This window comes from Gadus morhua, chromosome 9 (assembly GCF_902167405.1).
Source record: "Gadus morhua chromosome 9, gadMor3.0, whole genome shotgun sequence".
Classification (NCBI taxonomy): domain Eukaryota; kingdom Metazoa; phylum Chordata; class Actinopteri; order Gadiformes; family Gadidae; genus Gadus; species Gadus morhua.
The window spans coordinates 11013278-11034600 of NC_044056.1; the positions used below are offsets into that span (position 1 = coordinate 11013278).

At 50.3% G+C, this 21323-nt stretch overlaps 1 protein-coding gene across 1 annotated transcript; it reads left to right on the forward strand.

The window, feature by feature from the left end:
* The first annotated feature begins 42 nt into the window (after positions 1-42).
* On the forward strand, positions 43-20840 carry camk1db (calcium/calmodulin-dependent protein kinase 1Db). Its single transcript, XM_030365661.1, has 11 exons — positions 43-504; positions 9725-9856; positions 11027-11101; positions 11391-11529; positions 12096-12222; positions 12985-13060; positions 13583-13695; positions 14049-14127; positions 17174-17261; positions 17695-17839; positions 19266-20840. The coding sequence occupies exons 1-11, from the start codon at positions 401-403 to the stop codon at positions 19436-19438; spliced, it is 1251 nt and encodes a 416-aa protein (XP_030221521.1). The 5' UTR covers positions 43-400; the 3' UTR covers positions 19439-20840.
* The last annotated feature ends 483 nt before the right edge of the window (positions 20841-21323 follow it).

The following is a 21323-nucleotide window of genomic DNA, read 5'->3' on the forward strand; positions in this document are numbered from 1 at the left end:
GTGCGGTGAGCCTCCCACTCCATCACTATAACAACCACGGGGGGGCGGCGCCTGACGCGTCACGCTCCTTCAACAAGTAGTCGCTGCTCGGTGCTTCTCAGGTCGGAACAGAACGCGAGTCCTCACGATTCGGTTGTTCGTTGTTTCACCGCTAAAGCGGCAAAGAAGAGAAGTGTACGGTCGAGGAGCAGCAGCAGCAGCAGCATCAGGATCCACCCGCCCAGGAGATTAGTGTCGCTGATCTGCTCGACTGTCCTACGAAGGGGGCTGAGGAAAGCACGACAGCGACCTGTGAGGCAGGGATCCCTGCGACGCGGTCTCATAAGGACCCTAGCGACACCCCGGGGGGCCGAGGTAGTGAACCAGCAGCGCCTTCCCTCCGCGTCTTCCCACCCGGCGCATGGACATGGCGAGGGAGAACGGAGAGTCAGGGGGCGACGGGTCGTGGAAGAAGCACGTTGACGACATCAAGAATATCTTCGACTTCAAGGAAGTCCTCGGGACGTGAGTAACGTTCATCCCCCCGCACCACTACCTCATCCTCAAAGTTAGTGGGTCCGGAGACGTGGCCGTGGCTCGTCGGGGGAGTCGTGGGGGGACGAGGGCCTGATGACAGCTGTTGAATATCTCACTAAATAAGGGAATGTGTGTCGCCGTAAACATTCACAGATTTCCACTGGAGGACCGTGCAAACTGTCGTGGGAAAAGGACTCTTGTGAGATCCAGCCGGGATCAGGGTCCTGGTTGTAAAGGGATCTTCAAGTAGGAGAATAGCTTCAAACATGTGTGTGGGCAACCAGAGACACTTTTATACCATACCCCCCCCCCCCCCCCCCCCCCCATTATAATTAATAATCAGACGTATTGCGAACGGGAGTTATTTAATTCGTGCTTAATCATATCATCATGAATTATCTGATTAACCACGCAGACCTGGTTTCTTTGCGGGTGGTCTCCTATAGTCCAAACAGCAGGACTTTCCGTGGTCGCTTGATTACATTTGTATTCGGCGGAGGATAACTCTCAACCACTATAAAAATGTCTGAGTGATGCAATTGAAGAGAGCTGTGGTCATCGGCCTGGATGTGATCTAACGATGACAGTAATCTATAATGTCTGTCCAATGAAAACATCCGATAGGAGTCTATTGAACAGGGCTAAAAGGCAAGCGGTGTGATAACCTGAAGCCTCATTCACAAAACCCAGTCCTTCATTCTTCCATGATGAGTCTGCTTGCTGTCACCTCATAAGTTGGAACTCGTATCCATGCACATGTATATTTTACTAGGCCAGTAAAATATACACATTCATATTTATACGATTCATAGAGCGATTGTTTTAGTGTCTGTGGATGCAGTCATCTTCACAACAGCTAAATTAATCTTTCTGATAACTACGGTGGTCTGGTGTTGTCTGCGATTTCCCGCCCCCACACCGTTCGTCTTCAGAGCTGTCGGTTCCCTGGTGCTGCCTCACAATGTTCTCCTGATTTGGATTCATAGCGGTTCCTCTGCAGCAGACAGCCAGCAGGTATTCAAACGCAGACTGCATGCCTGACTGTCTAGGAAGGACCTCTGGATGACCTGTGAATCACCGGCCTTGCTGTCTAAACAACACACACACACACACACACACACACACACACACACACACACACACACACACACACACACACACACACACACACACACACACACACACACACACACACACACACACACACCTCCCACTGTATTCTGTGTATTCCACTGTCCTGGTTAACCTGACCTTGCTGTAGGCCCCTCCCCCTGCCTGGATCAAGGCGTGGCCTGTTGGTTGGACCAGGTCAAGGTTGGGGAGCCCTGGCCAAAACGCTACAGGACACCTCCCCCCCGCAGCTTTGCCCGGGGGGATTAGAGTGCACTAGAGGAGACCGTAGATTATCTTAGTCTTCCTGTCCCCTCTGGAGTGGCCTGCTCCTCCTCCTGCTCCTCTTCCTCCCCCTCCTCCCCAGGATTCCCTCCTGGTCGCCAACAGGATCATCCGCTCACAGCCTGGTTGTCCTTGGCCCCGGGTCCCGTCACCATGTGTCTCTTGGCGTCCGGTGGGGGGGAGGGACTCGTCTGGAGTGGTGTCAGGGCTTTGGCTTCGGCCCGCCCTGTTCTCTTCAGTCTAAGAGTTTGGGGAGATTTAATCAGGCCTGCGTGTTTATGAAACGGACGTTGAAGATGAACACACCGGGGACGTCCTCCCCGTGCCCCGGGTGGTCGTTATGGCAACAGAAACGCTCCGCATTCTGCTCACCGCTCGCCCATCGCTCATCTGATTACGGGGGGTACACCCCCTTTGTGCTCCGTCTGCGCGGGGGCTGGGGTTGAACACAGGTCGCCTCCACCTCGGGCTCCATCCCGCGGCCCGGTCCCAGACAGACCCTCTGTACCCCAGCCCGGTCCTCACTGGTACAGAAGCCCCATCCCCTATGGATCCCAAAGCCCCCTGGGCCACACACGGGGGCTGCTGGTCGGCCCCTTCCTACTGGTATTCCCCTTCAATCCAGAGATCACTGGTCTTATCTACTTGTCTTACTCTTCATTCCAATGAACACTGGTCTTCCTACTGGTCTTTTTCTTCACTCCAGTGAACACTGGTCTTCCTACTGGTCTTTTTCCTCACTCCAGTGAACACTGGTTTTCCCCCAGTTCCCTGCAGTGGGGGTACACGTTGTTGGAGTCTGTGTTGTCAGAGGCAGAACTGTATTCAGTAGGATTGGTTCCTGCTTGTTTCATGAGGTAGAGCTGTAATGTAACTGCTGGTGGAATTCGCTGACACCTTTGCCAGAGGCCTAGCCCCACCGTGCCAAAGGAGCCTTGAGCAGAACCTCCTGAGGCAGACGCCCTCCCCTCCACAGCGGGCTGCTGACAGCTAGCATCGTTCTCTAACAGCTGCCTGGGCGCCAGGCATTTACCCCGGAGTGGTTTTTAACGGCTGGAAACACTAAATGTATGCGGTTATATTTCCTGCTCGGATCCTCTGCATACTCACTGCATGCAAAACACAGTGATACCCGTGCAATGTACGCACAGGGCCGGCCTTGCATTGAGGGCACAAAAAGGTTTCACACATTAGAACTCAATCGATTTCTTGTAGTTTTTGGCTTGTCGGTGGTAATGGTCTGCTGTGAAAAGTCTGATTGTTTTTCGCAGATCAATACTTTTGGAGTAGAAGCCCTGCAGCACTGTAATGGTCTCGGCACACTTGGTCTTTATGTTGGCGAGAGACACGCCTGAAAGCAGCTACCCCAGGTGTTAGGGTTCCACTGTTCTAGGGTCAGCTGTGGGTGTTCTTCATGTTGGAGGGAGGCTGGTCGTGCTAGAGTACCTCTGTTCTTGGGTGTTTAGCTCACCTGGTCTAAAGTCCACCTGGTATTTAAGCTCACCTGGCGTTTAGTTCACTTGGCGTTTAGCTCACCTGGCGTGTAGCTCACCTGGCGTTGAGCTCACCTGGTGTTAAGCTCACCTGGCTGTAGCTCACCTGGCTGTAGCTCACCTGGTGTTAAGCTCACCTGGTGTTAAGCTCACCTGGTGTTTAGCTCACCTGGTGTTTAGCTCACCTGGTGTTTAGCTCACCTGGTGTTTAGCTCACCTGGTGTTTAGCTCACCTGGTGTTAAGCTCACCTGGCTGTAGCTCCCCCGGCTGTAGCTCGCCTGCTGTTACACTCACCTGGTGGCACCCTCGGGTTGATGGTCTCCCTGGCGGAGCTCACCCAGCTGGCCTCAGTCTGATCATCTTTACATTTACATCTACATTTAGGGCATTTAGCAGCATTTAGTACCGCTGTCGGTACAGTAAGGTACAGTCATCTTGATGTAGAAGATGTTTGGAAGCTTATGAGATTTGTGTCTACCTTAATGGACCCCTTAGTGGCCCTCTTATTTCCACCTTAGTTTTAAACCATAGCTTGGGGTTGGGGGCGGGGGGGGACTAAATGTAGTATGCCCCACCTAGTTCGTGTTCAGAACTAAGATGACCCTTGGGTGGTGATTCGTCTACAGCGGCGATCCTGAGCCCCAAACACCAACAGAGATGTTCCAACAAAGACGACCAAAGCATGCTGGGATGTTTCCACTTTAATACCAAAAAGAACTCAAACTTCCATGAAATACCATCTCATCTAACAGGAGGGATGGAAAGTGCGTGTCTGCTTGCTTGCCTGCATGCATGAAATACCATTTCATGGAACAGGAGGGATAGAAAACGTGCGTGCATGCGTGCGTGTGTTCCCCCGTCATGCAGCGGTGAAAGAGTTCAGAAAGCCCCCGTCCGTGCTGCGCGCTGCGGCTGGAGGTATTAGTGCTGCGTCGTGTTGCCCTGAGCGCTGCCGTGGGCCGTGTAGTGGTTAGAACACCAGGACTTGGCGTGGTGATGTCTCGGCTCTAACGACTGAGGGGGCGGGAACACGCACAGCCCATGTTTATGTGAGGGAACATTGTGAATATGTTTGGAACACATGTCGACACGGCGCCACCCACCCCGGCCCTGCGTCGGGAACACTCGGCAACTCGAGGAGATAAACACGCTGTGACGGAGCGCACGGAGCCCAGCATGTAGAACACATGAGGAGAGGGAGAAGCCGTGTTATGAATCCGTGCTGCGTATGAAACGGCTTCCCAGTGAGCCACTGGACGTTAACTCCTTTAAACCCAGTGAGAGGATTCTAACACGACGCACCGCATCTCGTATGGAGTCATAGAACGGGCGCTGGGTGTTTGAGTTTGCTCTGAACCTTATCGATTCCCTCCCTCAGTGGCGGTCCGTGGATGAGGAGTCACTGACAGTCGCTTCCTTTGGGGAGCAGAACCAGGGCGGCTCACTGCCTCTCCCCCCACTGGGTTTACCTCACACGCCGACACAGAAACCCAGTGGGGCTCCACTGGGACCACAGCCTCCAGCGCTCACGGACCAGTGGCTGTGATCAGCTCCTGTTATCCGTGGGGGAGGGGGAGGTGTGAGGAGGGGTTTCCTGTGGGTTGAGGGCGGGTGTGAGCTAAGTAGGGGGACTTCCCTTCCCCCTGGGGGGGGGGGGGGGGGGGGGGAGGGAGGGAGGGAGGAGGAGGAGGAGGAGGAGTGGGAGAGAGCGGTAGAGAGAGTTAATCTGACTTCATATTTTGTCGAAGGGCAGGCAGCGGCTTCAATCTGGCGGGAAGCTCACCCAGGCCACGCCTCCTTGAAGCCCCCTCCCCCCAGGCCTGAGTGGTGGGGGGGGGGGGAGCCCCCTCACCCCCCACCCTGCCCTGTGTGGCGGGGGAGATCCCTCAGAGTGTGTCTGCTCTGCAGCTGCATCGATCCCCCCCCCCCCTCCCCTTTGGTGGAGAGGCTCCTTGCGTCCTCGTCAGCCAGCAGCGTGTGCGAGAGGTGGCAGCTAGGCAACAGGCCTGGGGGGGGGGGCGGTGTGGCCGGACGCAGGCTGCTGGTGGTGAACGACCGTCCACCTCCGCTCCTGCACACCCGGGGCTGCAGCAAGGCTCACGCTACAGGGGCTGAGGAGGTAGAGCGGTTTCGCTGGTAACCAAAAGGTTGCTGGTTCGAACCCCGGCTCCCCCGAGTGTCGAGGTGTCCCTGAGCAAGGCGCCTCACCCTAACCTGCTCACGACGCGATGGCTGTCGCCGTGCGTGGTTGACACCGTCGTCGCTGTGTGAATGTGTGCACGAAGGGGTGATTATTAGGCGATATTGTGAAGCGCTTTGAGTGGCCGCTGGTTACAAAAGCGCTGCATAAATGCAATGCAGTCCATTTAATGGACGCAGGGTGTTTGGCGTTGAAGCCAGTTTGTTTTCCATGCTGCCATGTAGGAGATCTCCCTGAGTGTGTGTGTGGTGATGACTGGTTGAACCTGGCGACATTGAGTATTCAATGCACAACAGGTGTGCAGCCCCAACCAGCCCCCACCCAGCCCCAGGGTCTAATCATCTGACTCGGGCCAGGTGAGGCTGCCACACACACACACACACACACACACACACACACACACACACACACACACACACACACACACACACACACACACACACACACACACACACACACACACACACAGCAAGGGTTAATGTCTTTAAGGATCTTCTTTGGCATGTACAGCAGAGGACTGCGATGATGGAGAGCCCTACTCCCCATGGGAAGGCTGCACCTCATGTCTATATATGACTGGGTTGCGTGTGATGCAGTAGGGTGAAGCGGTGTTAAACCTCGTCCTATCCCGTTCGATCCCGGCCTCGCCTTATTTAGCCCTGCGTCGGGCAGTCCGCCCCCGGTCAGGTCTGCCTCCTCCTGTATCAGACGTGCATCCGTGCTTCTGATGTGCATTCAGCTGGCTGGAACTCGGGGAAAACATGGGAGTTGCTGTGAGGTGAATATTGGCCTTGTTGCTAAGGCACCGGTTTGCTGCTCTGAATTTATTCCGCATTTCGTCGTGTCTTTTGTGAGGTAGGAATGCACCCGAGTATGCGTGGCAGAAGCGAAAGGGAGTTGTCACGCTTCGTCCGTCGGCTGGTCTGGACATCAGTCAGAGGACCGACCGGGTGACGGAGTTGGAGGTGACGGAGTTGGAGACGGTCGTCTTGTGGTCGTTTGGACGTCACCGAAGCCTCCTGGGTCAGTTGCAGTAAATGCGTGTCCATTGGTCGGTTTTAACCGGGCCGGATTAAAGGAGGGACGCCTCCCACCTGGGTAATCCAGAACTGATGTTTCTGTCGTCTGTTACGTAATGGGCTGAGCCGCGAGCTCTGACACCAGATGATACAGCAGGATGGCTCCCTGCACAACGACACAGCAACAAATCAAGACAACACCAAGAAATCAACATGACTGCACAACGACACAGCAACAAATCAAGACAACACCAAGAAATCAACATGACTGCACAACGACACAGCACCAAATCAACACGACATCAACACAATAACACACCAAGAAATCAACACGACAACACAACAGAACAACACATCAACACACCAATACACCCACACAAGACACCAACACATCAATACACTAAGAAATCAACCCAACCATACAACACAACTACACATCAATGCACCGACTCCGCGATACACCAATACAACACACCAACACGACAACACAACAACACAACAACACAACAACACACCAATACAACAACACAACACACCAAGACGCTGTGATTGTCAGTAAGCATTTGTTGGCCCCTTCCAGAAACGCATACCCACAGAAATACATAAAAGGTTGAGTATTAGTGACTGCATCTCTCACACACGCACGCACACACACACGCACACAGCCTCCTCCTACGCCCTTGTAATTTCCCATTCATACGGCAGATGCTGCAAAACGGCCTCAGAGTTCGTCATGGCTTCACACCGGCACGGAGGGCAGGGAGGAAAGTCATTGTGGATTCAGTTATGAGTCACGCGCACACACACAGGAAATGATGTTGCTAGGTTTCACCCCGTTAAGAGGGCTCTGAGAGGGGGCTCCTCTTTCAGAGAAGGCTTCAGCCTTCCTGTGGTTCTGATTATCGAGTTGCTTTTGTCTCTCCTCCTATTCTCACCACCGTGCCTACCCTCGGCGCGACTCGCGTTGCACATGCTGGAGACGCCGAGGCAGAGGAAGTCTGCGCACAGCTGTCGAAGCGCGACGTGCACTGAATGGAAATCCTGCTCCTCTTTCCCTCCGCGCGCAGCGAGAGCAGAAGAGAGCGAGCTTCTCCTCGCCGAGCCGCTGGGCTCCTCGCTGCAGCGCTCGGAGAGAGGTCATTGATCGATGCTCCGAGCCCCGACCTCTTCTCTTCAGCGCCTCGTTGGTGTTTGGTTTGGTTTTACTCCCACACCCGGGCCGGGGGTTTTACCCCTCGATGTTGTTATTGCGCCCTTGGCCTAGTGTTTTGTGGTGGTGGTGTTGTTTACAATGAGCCCTCCCCTCCGCCTTCTCATAAAGAGAGACGAGAGCTTATCGTAGGTCTGATGACCTTGATGGATTTAAGGGGCGGGGGGGATGCGGAGCGCAATGCATGCTGGGAGCGTGTGATAACCACGGAGGTGTTTATAGAAACACCAAGGCTGCCCGCCGCCAGGTGAGCCTTGGAACCTTACAGAAGTTTGCAGCGCGGAGGAGGATGACTCACCCTCCGTTCACATAGAGCAGAGGCTGGTGTCCCTGGTGACCAGGTGAGGCTGACGGCAGGGCAGCATGTGGCTCACGAGGTTGAGAGGGTCGGCTGGTAACCGGAAGGTTGCCGGTTCGATCCCCCGCTCCTCCTATCTGAGTGTCGCCGTGTCCCTGAGCGAGACACCTCACCCTGACTGCTCCTGACAAGCTGGCTGTCGCCTTGCGTGTTCGACTCCCCCGTCGGTGTATGAACGTGTGTATGAATGGCTGAATGTTGGGTAGTATTGTAAAGCACTTTGAGTGGCCATTGGTTAGAAAAGCGCTGTAAAAATGCAGGACATTTACCATTTACAGCAGTCGGAGCAGGGGAACTTTAGGGGTGACAACCAAGGTTTCGTTTTCCTTTTATCATGATTAATGGGAGGTGAGAGCAAACTAGGAGTCGTCGCATCACAACGGGGTGAGATATGTTGTATTCAACAATCCCCTGATTCAAGTGACTGCTAGAGAGAGAGAGGATAAATATTTCACTGAACAAAAGGACCATGGAAACCATGGAAACGGTCAACAATCGTGGAACTGGCGTCAGATTGTTGGTGATCTGGATTAAACCGGTATCATTGTTAGTGATCTGGATTAACCCGGTATCATTGTTTCTGATCAAAAGGTGTTGATTACCTGCGATCCACAAATCAATGAACGCTCGGCTGCGACGGGGGAACGGCTTAAGAGATGAATGGATTCAGTCTTTTCTTCTCTTATCATCCTTCTTACCATCTCTGTCGTTCTCTCTGTGAAAAACATCAGGTGTATGATTACAGCAGAACTAAAACCCAAAAGAATGAAACAAAACGGATCCTAGGAAGAAAACCCCAGAAGGGGAATCGTAAATCTAAAACCCAACAACAAAGATTTGTCGCACGTGCACACACACACACACATACACACACACACACACACACACACACACACACACACACACACACACACACACACACACACACACACACACACACACACACACACACACACACACACACACACACACAGAGAGACAGAGACACACACTAACAGACAGACACAAACACACACAATCACTAACAGAGACACACACACACTCACACTCGCACTCACACTCACTCTTTCTCCAGTTGTAGCGATGGAAGGTGAATTAGAGGAAGTGGTATGTGTAGCGGATGAAAACGGATGCAAATTGCCTCTCGCCACTACTCCCTTAATTCCATATTTCCCTTTGGGGCTTCATGGGAGAGGAGAGGCGGAGGGCAGTGGACCGCACGCCATCCCTCCTGAAGGGTGTTCCTGGAGCTTTAAGAGTGTTTGCCGTGCCATCGGCCGCACGCAAGTGCACACACATGCAAGTGCACACACACGCAAGTGCACACACACGCAAGTGCACACACACGCAAGTGCACACACACGCAGGTGCACACACACACAAGTGCACACACACACGCAAGTGCACACACGCTCCGGCTTTCAGCCAACCCGACTGGGGGGGGGGGGGGTGGTAGCACCTACCCCCCCCCCCCCCCCCCCCCCCCCCCCCCCCGATGGGGTCCCGCTGATCCCCTCTCCCTTCCCTCCCAGGGGGGCCTTCTCCGAGGTGGTGATGGCGAGGGAGAGGGCCACGTCCAAGATGGTGGCCATCAAGTGCATCCCCAAGAAGGCGCTGAAGGGGAAGGAGACCAGCATCGAGAACGAGATCGCCGTGCTCAGGAAGTAAGAGATGATTGGAGTATTGTATTCATTACTGTACTGAGTACTGTATTCATTACTGTACTGAGTACTGTATTAATCACTGTACTGTATTGAGTAATGTGTACTGTACTGAGTATTGCGTCCTTTATGAGTACTGTATTGAGTACTGTATTGAGTAATGTGTACTGTAATGAGTATTGAATACTGTATTGAAAATTGAGTACTGTACTGAGTAATGTATACTGTACTGAGTACTGTATTAATTACTTCACTGTACTATACTGAGTACTTAGTACTGTACTGTGCCTGTAAGGAATGGATCCGGGTTCGGAATGCCTCCACACTTTATCTAGCAATCATTGGCAACAGAAGCGTCTCCCTTGTTACACACAAGCACACGCACACACACGCATGCTGCGTGACTCCAGGTGAGGCGGTTCACTCCCAGGGCCTGATGGGTAATTCCTCCGGTTATCAGTCGCCCCTGACACCGGCTGAGGCTGGTTGTTGGGTATAGTTGCCTGGTTACAGTTGCTACCCGTTGACTGCTGTTACTGGGTTTCTTTCTCTCTAATCTTCACGCGTGTGCGTGTGTGTTTGTGTGTCTTTCTTTCTTTCTTTCTGTTTGCAAGTGTGCGTGTCTTTCTGTTTGCAAGTGTGCGTGTCTTTTTGTTTGCAAGTGTGGTTGTCTTTCTGTTTGCAAGTTTATGTATCTTTCTGTTTGTAAGAGTGTGTGTGTGTGTGTGTGTGTGTGTGTGTGTGTGTGTGTGTCCCTTGCTGTGTTCACTCCCACCGGCTCCCCATCACCTTTTGACTGTGTTTCTATTCTGTTCGAGTCCCTTTGTTGCATCGTGACACCGGTCGCTGCTCCCTCGCACTCTGATTATCCTGGTGTGAAGCCTCCTACTCCTCCACACACTCCTCCACACACTCTGCCTCCCCCTCCACCTCCTCCTCTTCCTCCTCTTCCTCCTCCTACACACGCCAAGGTTTCTTCAGCTTGTCAAAATGTGTTTGAAGCGACGTGACTAGTTTTACCGACACACACACACACACACACACACACACACACACACACACACACACACACACACACACACACACACACACACACACACACACACACACACACACACACACACACACACACACGGGGGCCTCACTGACCTTTCCGTTTCCCGCCCCTTCCAGGATCAAGCATGAGAACATCGTTGCCCTGGAGGACATCTACGAGAGCCACAACCACCTGTACCTCATCATGCAGCTGTGAGTCCCCCGTCCCCCTCCCCACTTCAGGCTGGGTTCAGTTCAACGCCTGCTGATGAAACGCCTCCCTGCTCTCCGCGTCAGGGAGTCACACTGACAGGCCACTGACAAGACACCGACAGCTTGAACACATGAGTTAGCTAGCTTCACTATCCTCCTCGCCCCTGTGTGCTACCACCAGGGGGTCTGGTGGTCAGCTAGCTTCACTAGCATCCTGCTAGCGTCACTAGCCTCCTCTCCCCTCTGTGTTAGCTAACTCTCCTCCTCACCCCTTTGTGCTGACCTCCAGGGTGTCTGGCGGCGAGCTGTTCGACCGCATCGTGGAGAAGGGCTTCTACACAGAGATGGACGCTAGCCGGCTGATCCGCCAGGTCCTCGACGCCGTCAACTACCTCCACTCCATGGGCATCGTGCACCGCGACCTCAAGGTACCAGCCCCCGTATCACCCAGTCCTCAAGGTACCAGCCCCCTAGCATCCAGTCCTCAAGGTGTCAGCCCCCTAGCACCCAGTCCTCAAGGTACCAGCCCCCGTAGCACCCAGTCCTCAAGGTGTCAGCCCCCCTAGAAGCCAAGACCCCCTAGCAGCCAGCATCTACCTGACACGCTGGGGAGGACCTGATCTGGAACCAGGCTTCCTGAACACTGGAAGCCTGGTTCCCTAACCCTAAAGTACAGAATAAGGATAAAACTAACATCTCTTTCACATCTGAAAAAGTTATGATCACGACTTACAAGGGAGGGTGGGTGTGTGTGTGTGTGTGTGTGTGTGTGTGTGTGTGTGTGTGTGTGTGTGTGTGTGTGTGTGCCTTTCATCGCTCCGTTTAGAGAAATCGTTGTCGTTTTTTTTTTTTATACGTGTATGTTTTTGTGCGTGTGTGTGCGTGCATGCGTTACTGTGTAAACGGCCCCACAATGCACCTGGTGTGGGTGAGTCATCCCAGACCCTGACTCACCCGGACTCACCCGGCCGTGTCTCCTCTGTCTCCCTCTCAGCCGGAGAACCTGCTGTACTTCAACCCCCTGGACGACTCCAAGATCATGATCAGCGACTTCGGCCTGTCCAAGATGGAGGGCACAGGGGACGTGATGGCCACGGCCTGCGGGACCCCTGGATACGTCGGTGAGCCCCCCCCCCCCGGCGCTCAGCTGATGACATCACATAATGCACTTTAGTTACTAGTTTTACATGTAGTTTTGTATCTTTATGGACAGGACAGGAAAGAGGAAGAGGCCAGTAGGTTGGAGTAGAGGGACAGGACAGTGAAGAGAGGCAGGACGGTGTGTTGGAGAAGAGGAACGGGAAAGGGAAGAGACAGGCCAGTGGGTTGGAGAGAGGCAAGACAGTGGCTTGGAGAAGTGAGACAAGACAGTTGGTTGGAGAAGAGAGGCAAGACAGTGGCTTGGAGAAGAGAGACAAGACAGTGGCTTGGAGAAGAGAGACAAGACAGTGGCTTGGAGAAGAGAGACAAGACAGTGGCTTGGGGAAGAGAGACAAGACAGTGGCTTGGAGAAGAGAGACAAGACAGTGGCTTGGAGAAGAGAGACAAGACAGTGGCTTGGAGAAGAGAGACAAGACAGTGGCTTGGAGAAGAGAGACAAGACAGTGGCTTGGGGAAGAGAGACAAGACAGTGGCTTGGAGAAGAGAGGCAAGACAGTGGCTTGGAGAAGAGAGACAAGACAGTTGGTTGGAGAAGAGAGACTTGGGAATGGAACCCGGTTCTAGAGGGGGTTTAGCCTAAACAGTCAGCGCCGTATTCTCACAGATCAAAAGGCCCTCGTCTCTGAGTCTGGATGCTTTATGTGTGGCGGGTCTCAGATCAGAGGGGGTCTCACTGCATTAGCCGATTCTACCAGTGGGTGACGGTTTGATTCCCTCAACAGCCCCTGAGGTGTTGGCTCAGAAGCCCTACAGCAAGGCGGTGGACTGCTGGTCCATCGGAGTCATCGCCTACATCCTGTGAGTCCTCAGTAAACAGGTTTCAGTGCCTCTAGCGCTGGGGTCTCTGCTGTAGATCATCTACAGACGGCTGCTCAGTTCTCTACCAGCCACAGTATTATTAATGATTATGAATATTAATGTTAATATTGTTATGGTTATCAACATTATTGTTAATACTAAGATTATTATTATTATTATAATAATTATTATTAATATTATCATCTGTTGTGAATTGTGTGGTATTAAACTGAAATTTTGGTATTTTAGTAAGAGAATCGAGAGGCAAGTAATTGTTATATAATTTAAATGACAGATATTCTCATTCAGAGCTTGATCGCAATATGAAGAATCAGACCCGTTTTTTCCCTTTATTCCCCCTGTCGGCCGCGTTCCTCTGATTCTGTCCTTGCCGTCCTAATCCCTCTGACCTGACCGCTTTTACGTGCAATATGGGCGATGTTGGGGGGGGGGATGAGATTGGGTCATGCCCCAGTGGGACGTCCGTGCTCACAGTGTGGTCGTGTAATCCTCCGTCTGCAGGCTATGTGGCTACCCCCCCTTCTACGATGAAAATGACTCTAAGCTCTTTGAGCAGATCCTCAAAGCAGACTACGAGTTTGATGCCCCGTATTGGGACGACATATCAGACTCGGGTGAGCGCGCGCGCGTGTGTGTGTGTGTGTGTGTGTGTGTGTGTGTGTGTGTGTGTGTGTGTGTGTGTGTGTGTGTGTGTGTTTGTCTCTCTGTTTCTGTGTCTGTCCTTGTCTCTGTCTCTCTCTTTAGCTTTCTGTCTGTGTGTCTCTCTCTCTGTCGGTCTTTCTCTGACTGCTGTGAGGCCAGGTTTCTGTGCTATCTGTTAGTCTCTGTGTCTGTCTGTCCTTGCCTGCGTGTCTGTCTCTGGGCGCTGAGGCCACGTGTCTGCTGGGTGTATTTACATGACCAGACCAAATCCCCGCATTGATCTCTTTGACATTTGGCCCCTCCCCCCTCCCCTCTCCCTCTCCAGCTAAAGACTTCATCAGCAACCTGATGGAGAAGGACCCAGAGAAACGCTTTACGTGTGACCAGTCGCTCGAGCACCCCTGGTACACACACACACACACACACACACACACACACACACACACACACACACACACACACACACACACACACACACACACACACACACACACACACACACACACACACACACACACACACGTGTGTGTGACGCAGTTCAACACGGGGCTGACGCACTTTTCAAGGAGCCCGTCTCCTCCCTCTGTCACCATGGCGCCAAGCCAAAACCCTGAGCCGCCAGCCCTGAGAGGAGAAGAGGGATCTCTGATTAACTGGCCGCCAATTAGGGGCTGGTGTCATGAAGGGTCCTTGAAGAATGCCTGACGAACGTTAAGGAACCATAAGGATGGCCGGCCCCCAGCCCTGACCACAGGCCCAGCAGGGGGGTCCGGCTGCAGGGGGGTCATGCACTTAAAAATATTACTTAGCTCTGCTTTTTTGTAAATGGGCAATAGGTTACCATAGCGATTGTTAGTGCTTGGCACTTGGTTCTATGAACATTCATACTGTACCGACAGCGACATACTGTTGTTTGTCTTTCTTCTGACAAATGTACTTATTGTAAGACGCTTTGGATGAAAGCGTCTGCTAACCGCCCTGAATGTAAATGGATGTTGGCTGAGCTGGAAGGAAGCAGGTAAGATAAGGTCTTATCTCCCTGGCGAGGAACACACCGGTGTCCCTGTGCTGTTTACTTTTCATACCAGATAAACCAAGCGCATAATCATGGCTCTGATTCATTTACATTTGCAGAAACAACACTATATCGCCGTCGGTACAGTAAGGATGTTCAGAGAACCAAGGGCCAAGAGCCAAGGCCTAAAAAAAAAATTTGTTTGGTTCCGGTTTCCGACCGACCCTGTCAATTTATGTGCGACCCAAATTATTTTATGAGTTTTATAAAAATAAAAAAAAAGAATTCTTTTTTTTTTTTTTTTTATGTAATTACATGTTTTATGTTTTGGTACAGCACCTCTATAATTACGTTTTGGTGCAGCACCTCTTCATTCTGTACAAGGATGAGCGAATTTTCTCGTTTTTAAATGAAAACAACCTACCTATCATTCGCTGCCGCTGGAAAAAATAAAATAAAAAAATAAAATAAATTCCCTACCTACCCATGACCTCAACTGACAACCAACAGGAACCAAACTTTTTTTTTTTTTAGGCCCAAGCACTAACAATTGTTAGGTTAACCCATTCCCCGTACACAGCAAAGATAGCTAGGATAAGATGCTGTACGATGCTACAATTTCACTGTTATAAATGCCAGGAGGTGCTAACATGCTATAAGTGCTTACATTAAGTGCTAGCTTTCACCTGGTTGTAGTGCTGTACCGGGTTCAAACCAGGGCCTCTACATCTTCTATTAGGGGTGGGAATCACAGGGTGCCTCACGTCACGATGCGATTCACGACAAACGGCCCATGATACCGATGATATCGCCATACAGTGATTTGCAATAATCAATATATTGTTAGACAGTCCAAGATGATCCATCCCGATATATGTCTAACAATGAATACAAAAGGGCCATGAAAGGGTTGAGTTTAGGGATGTCCGATATTGGCTTTTTTGCCGATATCCGATATGCGATATTGTCCAACTCTAAATTTTCGATTCCGATATCAGCCGATACCGATGTCGATATTTGGGTTATTTATTTTTCCTCAAACCTAATTTAGGTAACATTACATATCTCCTGTTGTGGAATTAACACAACATGCTTAATGTTATTGTGATGCCCCACTGGATGCATTCTTGAATGCAACAAGGCTTTCCAAATGTTAACATTGTCTGTGCAAAATAAGAAAAATACTTCAACTTAATTTAAGGGAAAAGTGCCATGTTTATTTTTATTTTTTTAATGGTCTCAGACAACAGTTTGGAATACACTCTCCCTGAGATAATCTTGACAATGCCCACAACAAATAGGGCAAACTTGACTTCACAAATGATAAAACATTGTACCTGAACAACTATGTGCAACATAGCAGTATGTTTCTTTAACTAAAACTCAATAACCTTAATTGAATAAATGCACAAATATGAGTCAATTACAATGTGCACTGTACTGCACAATTTTGAAAACATTTATTTGAGCTATAAAAAAAAAAAAAAAAAAAAAAAAAAATCGGTTTTAAGGCAAAAAAAATCCGATACCGATATTACATTTTTATGCTAATATCGGGCCGATAATATCGGTGGGCCGATAATATCGGACATCTCTAGTTGAGTTAATCAGTTACTCGTCTTTGGCAAGTTGACTTCCGTTCAAGTTTCCCTGGTTCATGTGTTGAGCGCCACCTAGAGGAGCAATGAAGTAGCGACGCTGGGAGCAGGGAGATCGCTTTGAAGCGCCTTTTTATTTTATTAATTAATGTAACGATATTTGCCGCCAGCGTATCGATTCTCACATCGCACAAAGAAGGGCGACGACATATCGCTGTATCGATATTTTGTCCCACCCCTATTGTTCATACTGTGGCGCGTACATATCTTTGATGACGCAGATGAAGCCTTGTGTGATGGGTGACGGCACAACATCTTAAAGGGGACATATTATGCCACCAGGTGTGAGTGTGATTAAACTTACAAGCGTTACTAAAATCTGCCCCATATGACATCACTAGTGGGCGTGTCCACCTAGATCTGTGCTTGATAGATCAGTCTACCAGCCTACAAGCCTACCACGTGGACTGAGGTAAACGTTGCCCATCTATCCAGCACAGATCTAGGTGGACACGCCCACTAGTGATGTCATATGGGGCAGATTTTCGTAACGGCTTGAAAGGCTAATCACACTCACACCTGGTGGCATAATATGTTCCCTTTAAAGACTTGTTCATGCATTTTTCCCTCTGTTTTCTTTTACGTATCTAATTTTCAGCAAAATCTTAAATACATTGCACTTTTTACAATGCATTCTTTTGAACTTTGCTGTTTTCTCGTACTTATCTATTTTATTTTATTTTATTGTATGACAATGTTTCTATGTGAGGCGCTTTGAGTCTGCCATGTGTATGAAAAGTGCTACGTAAATAAATTTGCCTTGCCTTCTTATTCCAGGATCGCCGGAGACACTGCGCTCTGCAAGAACATCCACGAGTCTGTCAGCCGACAGATGCGCAAGAACTTTGCCAAAAGCAAATGGAGGGTGAGTGGAAGTGCTTTTTACCAAAACACACACAGGGTTGGGGATAAGGGACAGGCAGGCTTAACCTGCACACAAGGATAGTCTGAGATCATTTTATACATAGGGTGGCGACTAAATTTCCCCAAATCTGGCAGCCATCAACGTCATGACTTCAGTATGAAGAAAGGTATTTGTCCCTCCGCTTAAAGGTGAGCCATGCTTCAGCTCTGAGCTACAGGGACATGAGGGCGAGTCAGTATTCTAATTATATTTAGTACTTCAATGATCCAAAGGGACTTGGATGGGTTAGATTGTGCTAGATTGTGGAACTTGGGTATTTACACAACCTTTCTGTCAAACACCCACTAGACTACCCCTCACTTCCCCTCATACTCATGTTGCCCTTCTGTATCCTCTCTTTCCCTTTCTCTCTTCCTCTTTCTCCCCCCCCCAGCAAGCGTTCAACGCCACGGCGGTGATCCGTCACATGCGCCGCCTCCAGCTCGGCAGCAGCTTCAACAGCAGCATGGACGCCGGCCACGCCCCCGGCGGGCACAACCGCCCCCCCACCAAGAGCCAGTCCGTGGACTGCGACCCATGTGAGTCCCCCCCCCACTCTCTAAGCCTCCCACCCAGCCTCCCCCTTAGAGAGGGGTCTGGGTCCGGTTCTCCCAGACGTATGTATCTGTATGAAACCACAGTGTCTAAAGACGTTTATGAGGAGGTCACTAATCCCCCCCCCTTCTAATGCAGACTATATATATAAATAGATGTATAGATAAAGCGAGCCGGCAGAATTATCCATCTCCTCTCCTGCATCTCGAAAATGTTCAGCTGGATCTTTTGGGAAATATTCCATAGAGTAAAATAACTCAACTGCTAATAATAATAATAATAATAATAATGAGGTTTTTAAAAAGATAATTCAGCAAAAATATTCCAGTGGCACGTTAGAATAATAGAAGACTAGAAAGAGGGTTTCACCCACGCCAGACGCAGATCAGGCCGTTAGGATGTGGTCTGATTAGTTTGAAACGCGGTTTAAACAGTTCCCTGAGAGACACGAAGCTAGTGTGCACGGTGGCCCTCTTGTGGTCAACAGAAGAAACCACACGGCAACTCTTACCAGTCAATCAAAATCCTCCAATAAAACACGTAATAGTTAAGTAACGTCGAATACATACAGTATCATTGTCATTTCTTGAAACATCTTTAAGTCTGGGTAATTCTCCAACACATTTACACGTATCTGTTTATTATATAATATTACAAAATTTACAGAGATGGAGTAGAGGTTCCCAAATGTTAAGACTTGGTGGTTAGTCAACATTATATTGGCAAATGCATTTTATTGTCGGGTTATTGTAATCTGTCCACAAAAAAATCTTAATTTTTGACAGTATTATATACTATAATTCCCTTTTTGTTGGAAAACAAAACCAGTTTTTCCAATTCTGTGGTCTTACCCAAAGCAGGGTTTTAAATCGCTGCAGTCTTAAAACCAGAGCAGGGTTTTAAATTGCTGTGATATTAAAACCAGTGCAGGGTTTTAAATTGCCACCGTCTTAAACCAGAGCAGGCTTTTAAATAGCTACGGTCTTAAAACCAGATCAGGGTTTTAAGTTTTTTAAATCGGTTTATAAATCAGCGATCTTAAACCAGAGCATGGTTTTAAATCGCTACAGCCTTAAAACTAGAGCAGGGTTTTAAATCGCTACGGCCTTAAAACCAGATCAGGGTTTTAAATCGGTTTATAAATCAGCGATCTTAAACCAGAGCATGGTTTTAAATCGCTACGGCCTTAAAACTAGAGCAGGGTTTTAAATCGCTACGGCCTTAAAACCAGATCAGGGTTTTAAATCGGTTTATAAATCAGCGATCTTAAACCAGAGCATGGTTTTAAATCGCTACAGCCTTAAAACTAGAGCAGGGTTTTAAATCGCTACGGTCTTAAAACCAGAGCAGGGTTTTAAACGCGATGCTCTACATCCCCACGGTGTGTCTGACTTCCTGCTTCCTGTCCAGGCCCCCCCACGGCCCCCCTGGCCCCCCCGGCCGGCGGCCCGGAGCCCAAGGTGCCCCCTACGGTGCGGGAGGAGCCCGGCGGTGTGGCGGAGGAGGGGGAGGTGACGGAGGCGGCGGAGGGGGTGCGGGCGCGGCCCTCCTCCGTCACCGTCATCAGCACCGGGACTAAATGACGCCAGGTGCCGCGGGAGGTTAGCTGGGAGACCACCGAGCTCTGAGACGGAGAGGGGGACGGAGGGTCCCCAGCCGTCGCCGTGGTTACCCTGATCTCCCGTAGCCTCCCATCCTCCACTACTTGTCGCTGTCGCCGCACACCACCTACAACCCCACCTACAACACCACCCACACCGCCGCCGCCGCCACCTGACGCTGCTGCACGACGTCGGGGGGGGGGGGGGGGGAAGGAAGAGGTCGAGAGACGGCGTTGGCTCGGCTACTGTTGTCACGGCAACAGAATTTCCTCCCACCCGGCGCATCCACCGCTGGAACCTGGAGGTTTGAGAAAGCGTTAGTGAAGGCGAGGGGCGAGGATATTACAGAGGAGGGACGGTCCACTCAACCAGAGGGAGGGGGGCAGTGTTGAAGACCCCCCCCCATCCCCGTGGACTGGGCGTGGTCCAGGCCGCAGGGTGGGGGCGGGGTTTAACCAGACTGCTCTGAGTGGCAGCGCAGAGCCCCGCCCTTGTGTGACTCCGCCTTGTTGTGATTCTCATCATGCCTGCACTTGTAGAGTGACGTCATGTGACGCTAGAAGGAGCCGGGCGCTCTGATGGAACGTGACTCTGTTGTTGTGTGTTTCTCCTGAGTCTCAAGCGTTTGTATTTATTCGCCGTGGTCAGAGCTGCTTGGTTTCTGGGCTTGTGATTACCGACAGTATGGTGTGTTGTTTATTCCCTCTTCGCTAAGTGTGTGTGTGTGTGTGTGTGTGTGTGTGTGTGTGTGTGTGTGTGTGTGTGTGTGTGTGTGTGTGTGTGTGTGTGTGTGTGTGTGTGTGTGTGTGTGTGTGTGTTGATGGTATTACTTGCAATGTTGATTTAGCAAAAGAAGACATTTCCTTATTTATTTTCTTACAATGTATTAGGACTTTTGTAAGAATATATAACAAACAGATATGTGTTGTAGAATTACTCCGACTTAAAGATGTTTCAAGAAATGGCAATGATAATGTATGTAATCGACGTTACTCAACTATTATGTGTTTTATTGGAGGATTTTGATTGACTGGTAAGAGTTGCCGTGTGGTTCCTTCTGTTGACCACAAGAGGGCGACCGTGCACACTAGCTTCGTGTCTCTCAGGGAACTGTTTAAACAGCGTTTCAAACTAATCAGACCACATCCTAACGGCCTGATCTGGGTCTGTGGTTGGTGTGGGTGAAACCCTCTTTCTAGTCTTCTATTATTCTAACGTGCCACTGAAATATTTTTGCTGAATTATCTTTTTAAAAAGATCATTATTATTATTATTATTAGCAGAGTAATTTTACACTCGTCTGAATATTTCCCACAAGGTCCAGCTGCACATATTTGACATGTTGCAGGAGGAAAAGGAAAATTCTGCCGGCTCGCTTTAGATATACATATACAATATATATAGTCTGCATTAGAAGTCGTGTCCAGTTGCTGCAGTATTGCTTGAGACTATGGGGTTGGGAGTGAGGGGGGTAGGTACCAGTGATTAGTGACCTCCTCATAAACGTCTTTAGACACTGTGCTTTCATACAGACGCTCTGAATTTAGCAGCCCCAAGCTGCCTTTTTTCTCCCTCCTTCTCCCTTTTGCTCCAGCTTTCTTTCTCCCTCTTTCTCCCTCATATCCCACTTTCTCTCTCTTCCTCCCTCCTTCTCTCTCTTTCTCCCTCCTATCCCTCTTTCTCTCTCTTCCTCCCTCCTTCTCTCTCTTTCTCCCTCCTATCCCTCTTTCTCTCTCTTCCTCCCTCCTTCTCTCTCTTCCTCCCTCCTATCCCTCTTTCTCTCTCTTCCTCCCTCCTTCTCTCTCTTTCTCCCTCCTATCCCTCTTTCTCTCTCTTCCTCCCTCCTTCTCTCTCTTCCTCCCTCCTA

Bases quoted from the DNA above. Each gene is read 5' to 3' on its own strand.
- camk1db (XM_030365661.1), top strand. From the start codon at position 401: ATGGACATGGCGAGGGAGAACGGAGAGTCAGGGGGCGACGGGTCGTGG. The intron at 11,530-12,095 runs GTACCAGCCCCC...TCTCCCTCTCAG, and splicing joins TCGTGCACCGCGACCTCAAG to CCGGAGAACCTGCTGTACTT. The intron at 17,262-17,694 runs GTGAGTGGAAGT...TCCCCCCCCCAG, and splicing joins TTGCCAAAAGCAAATGGAGG to CAAGCGTTCAACGCCACGGC.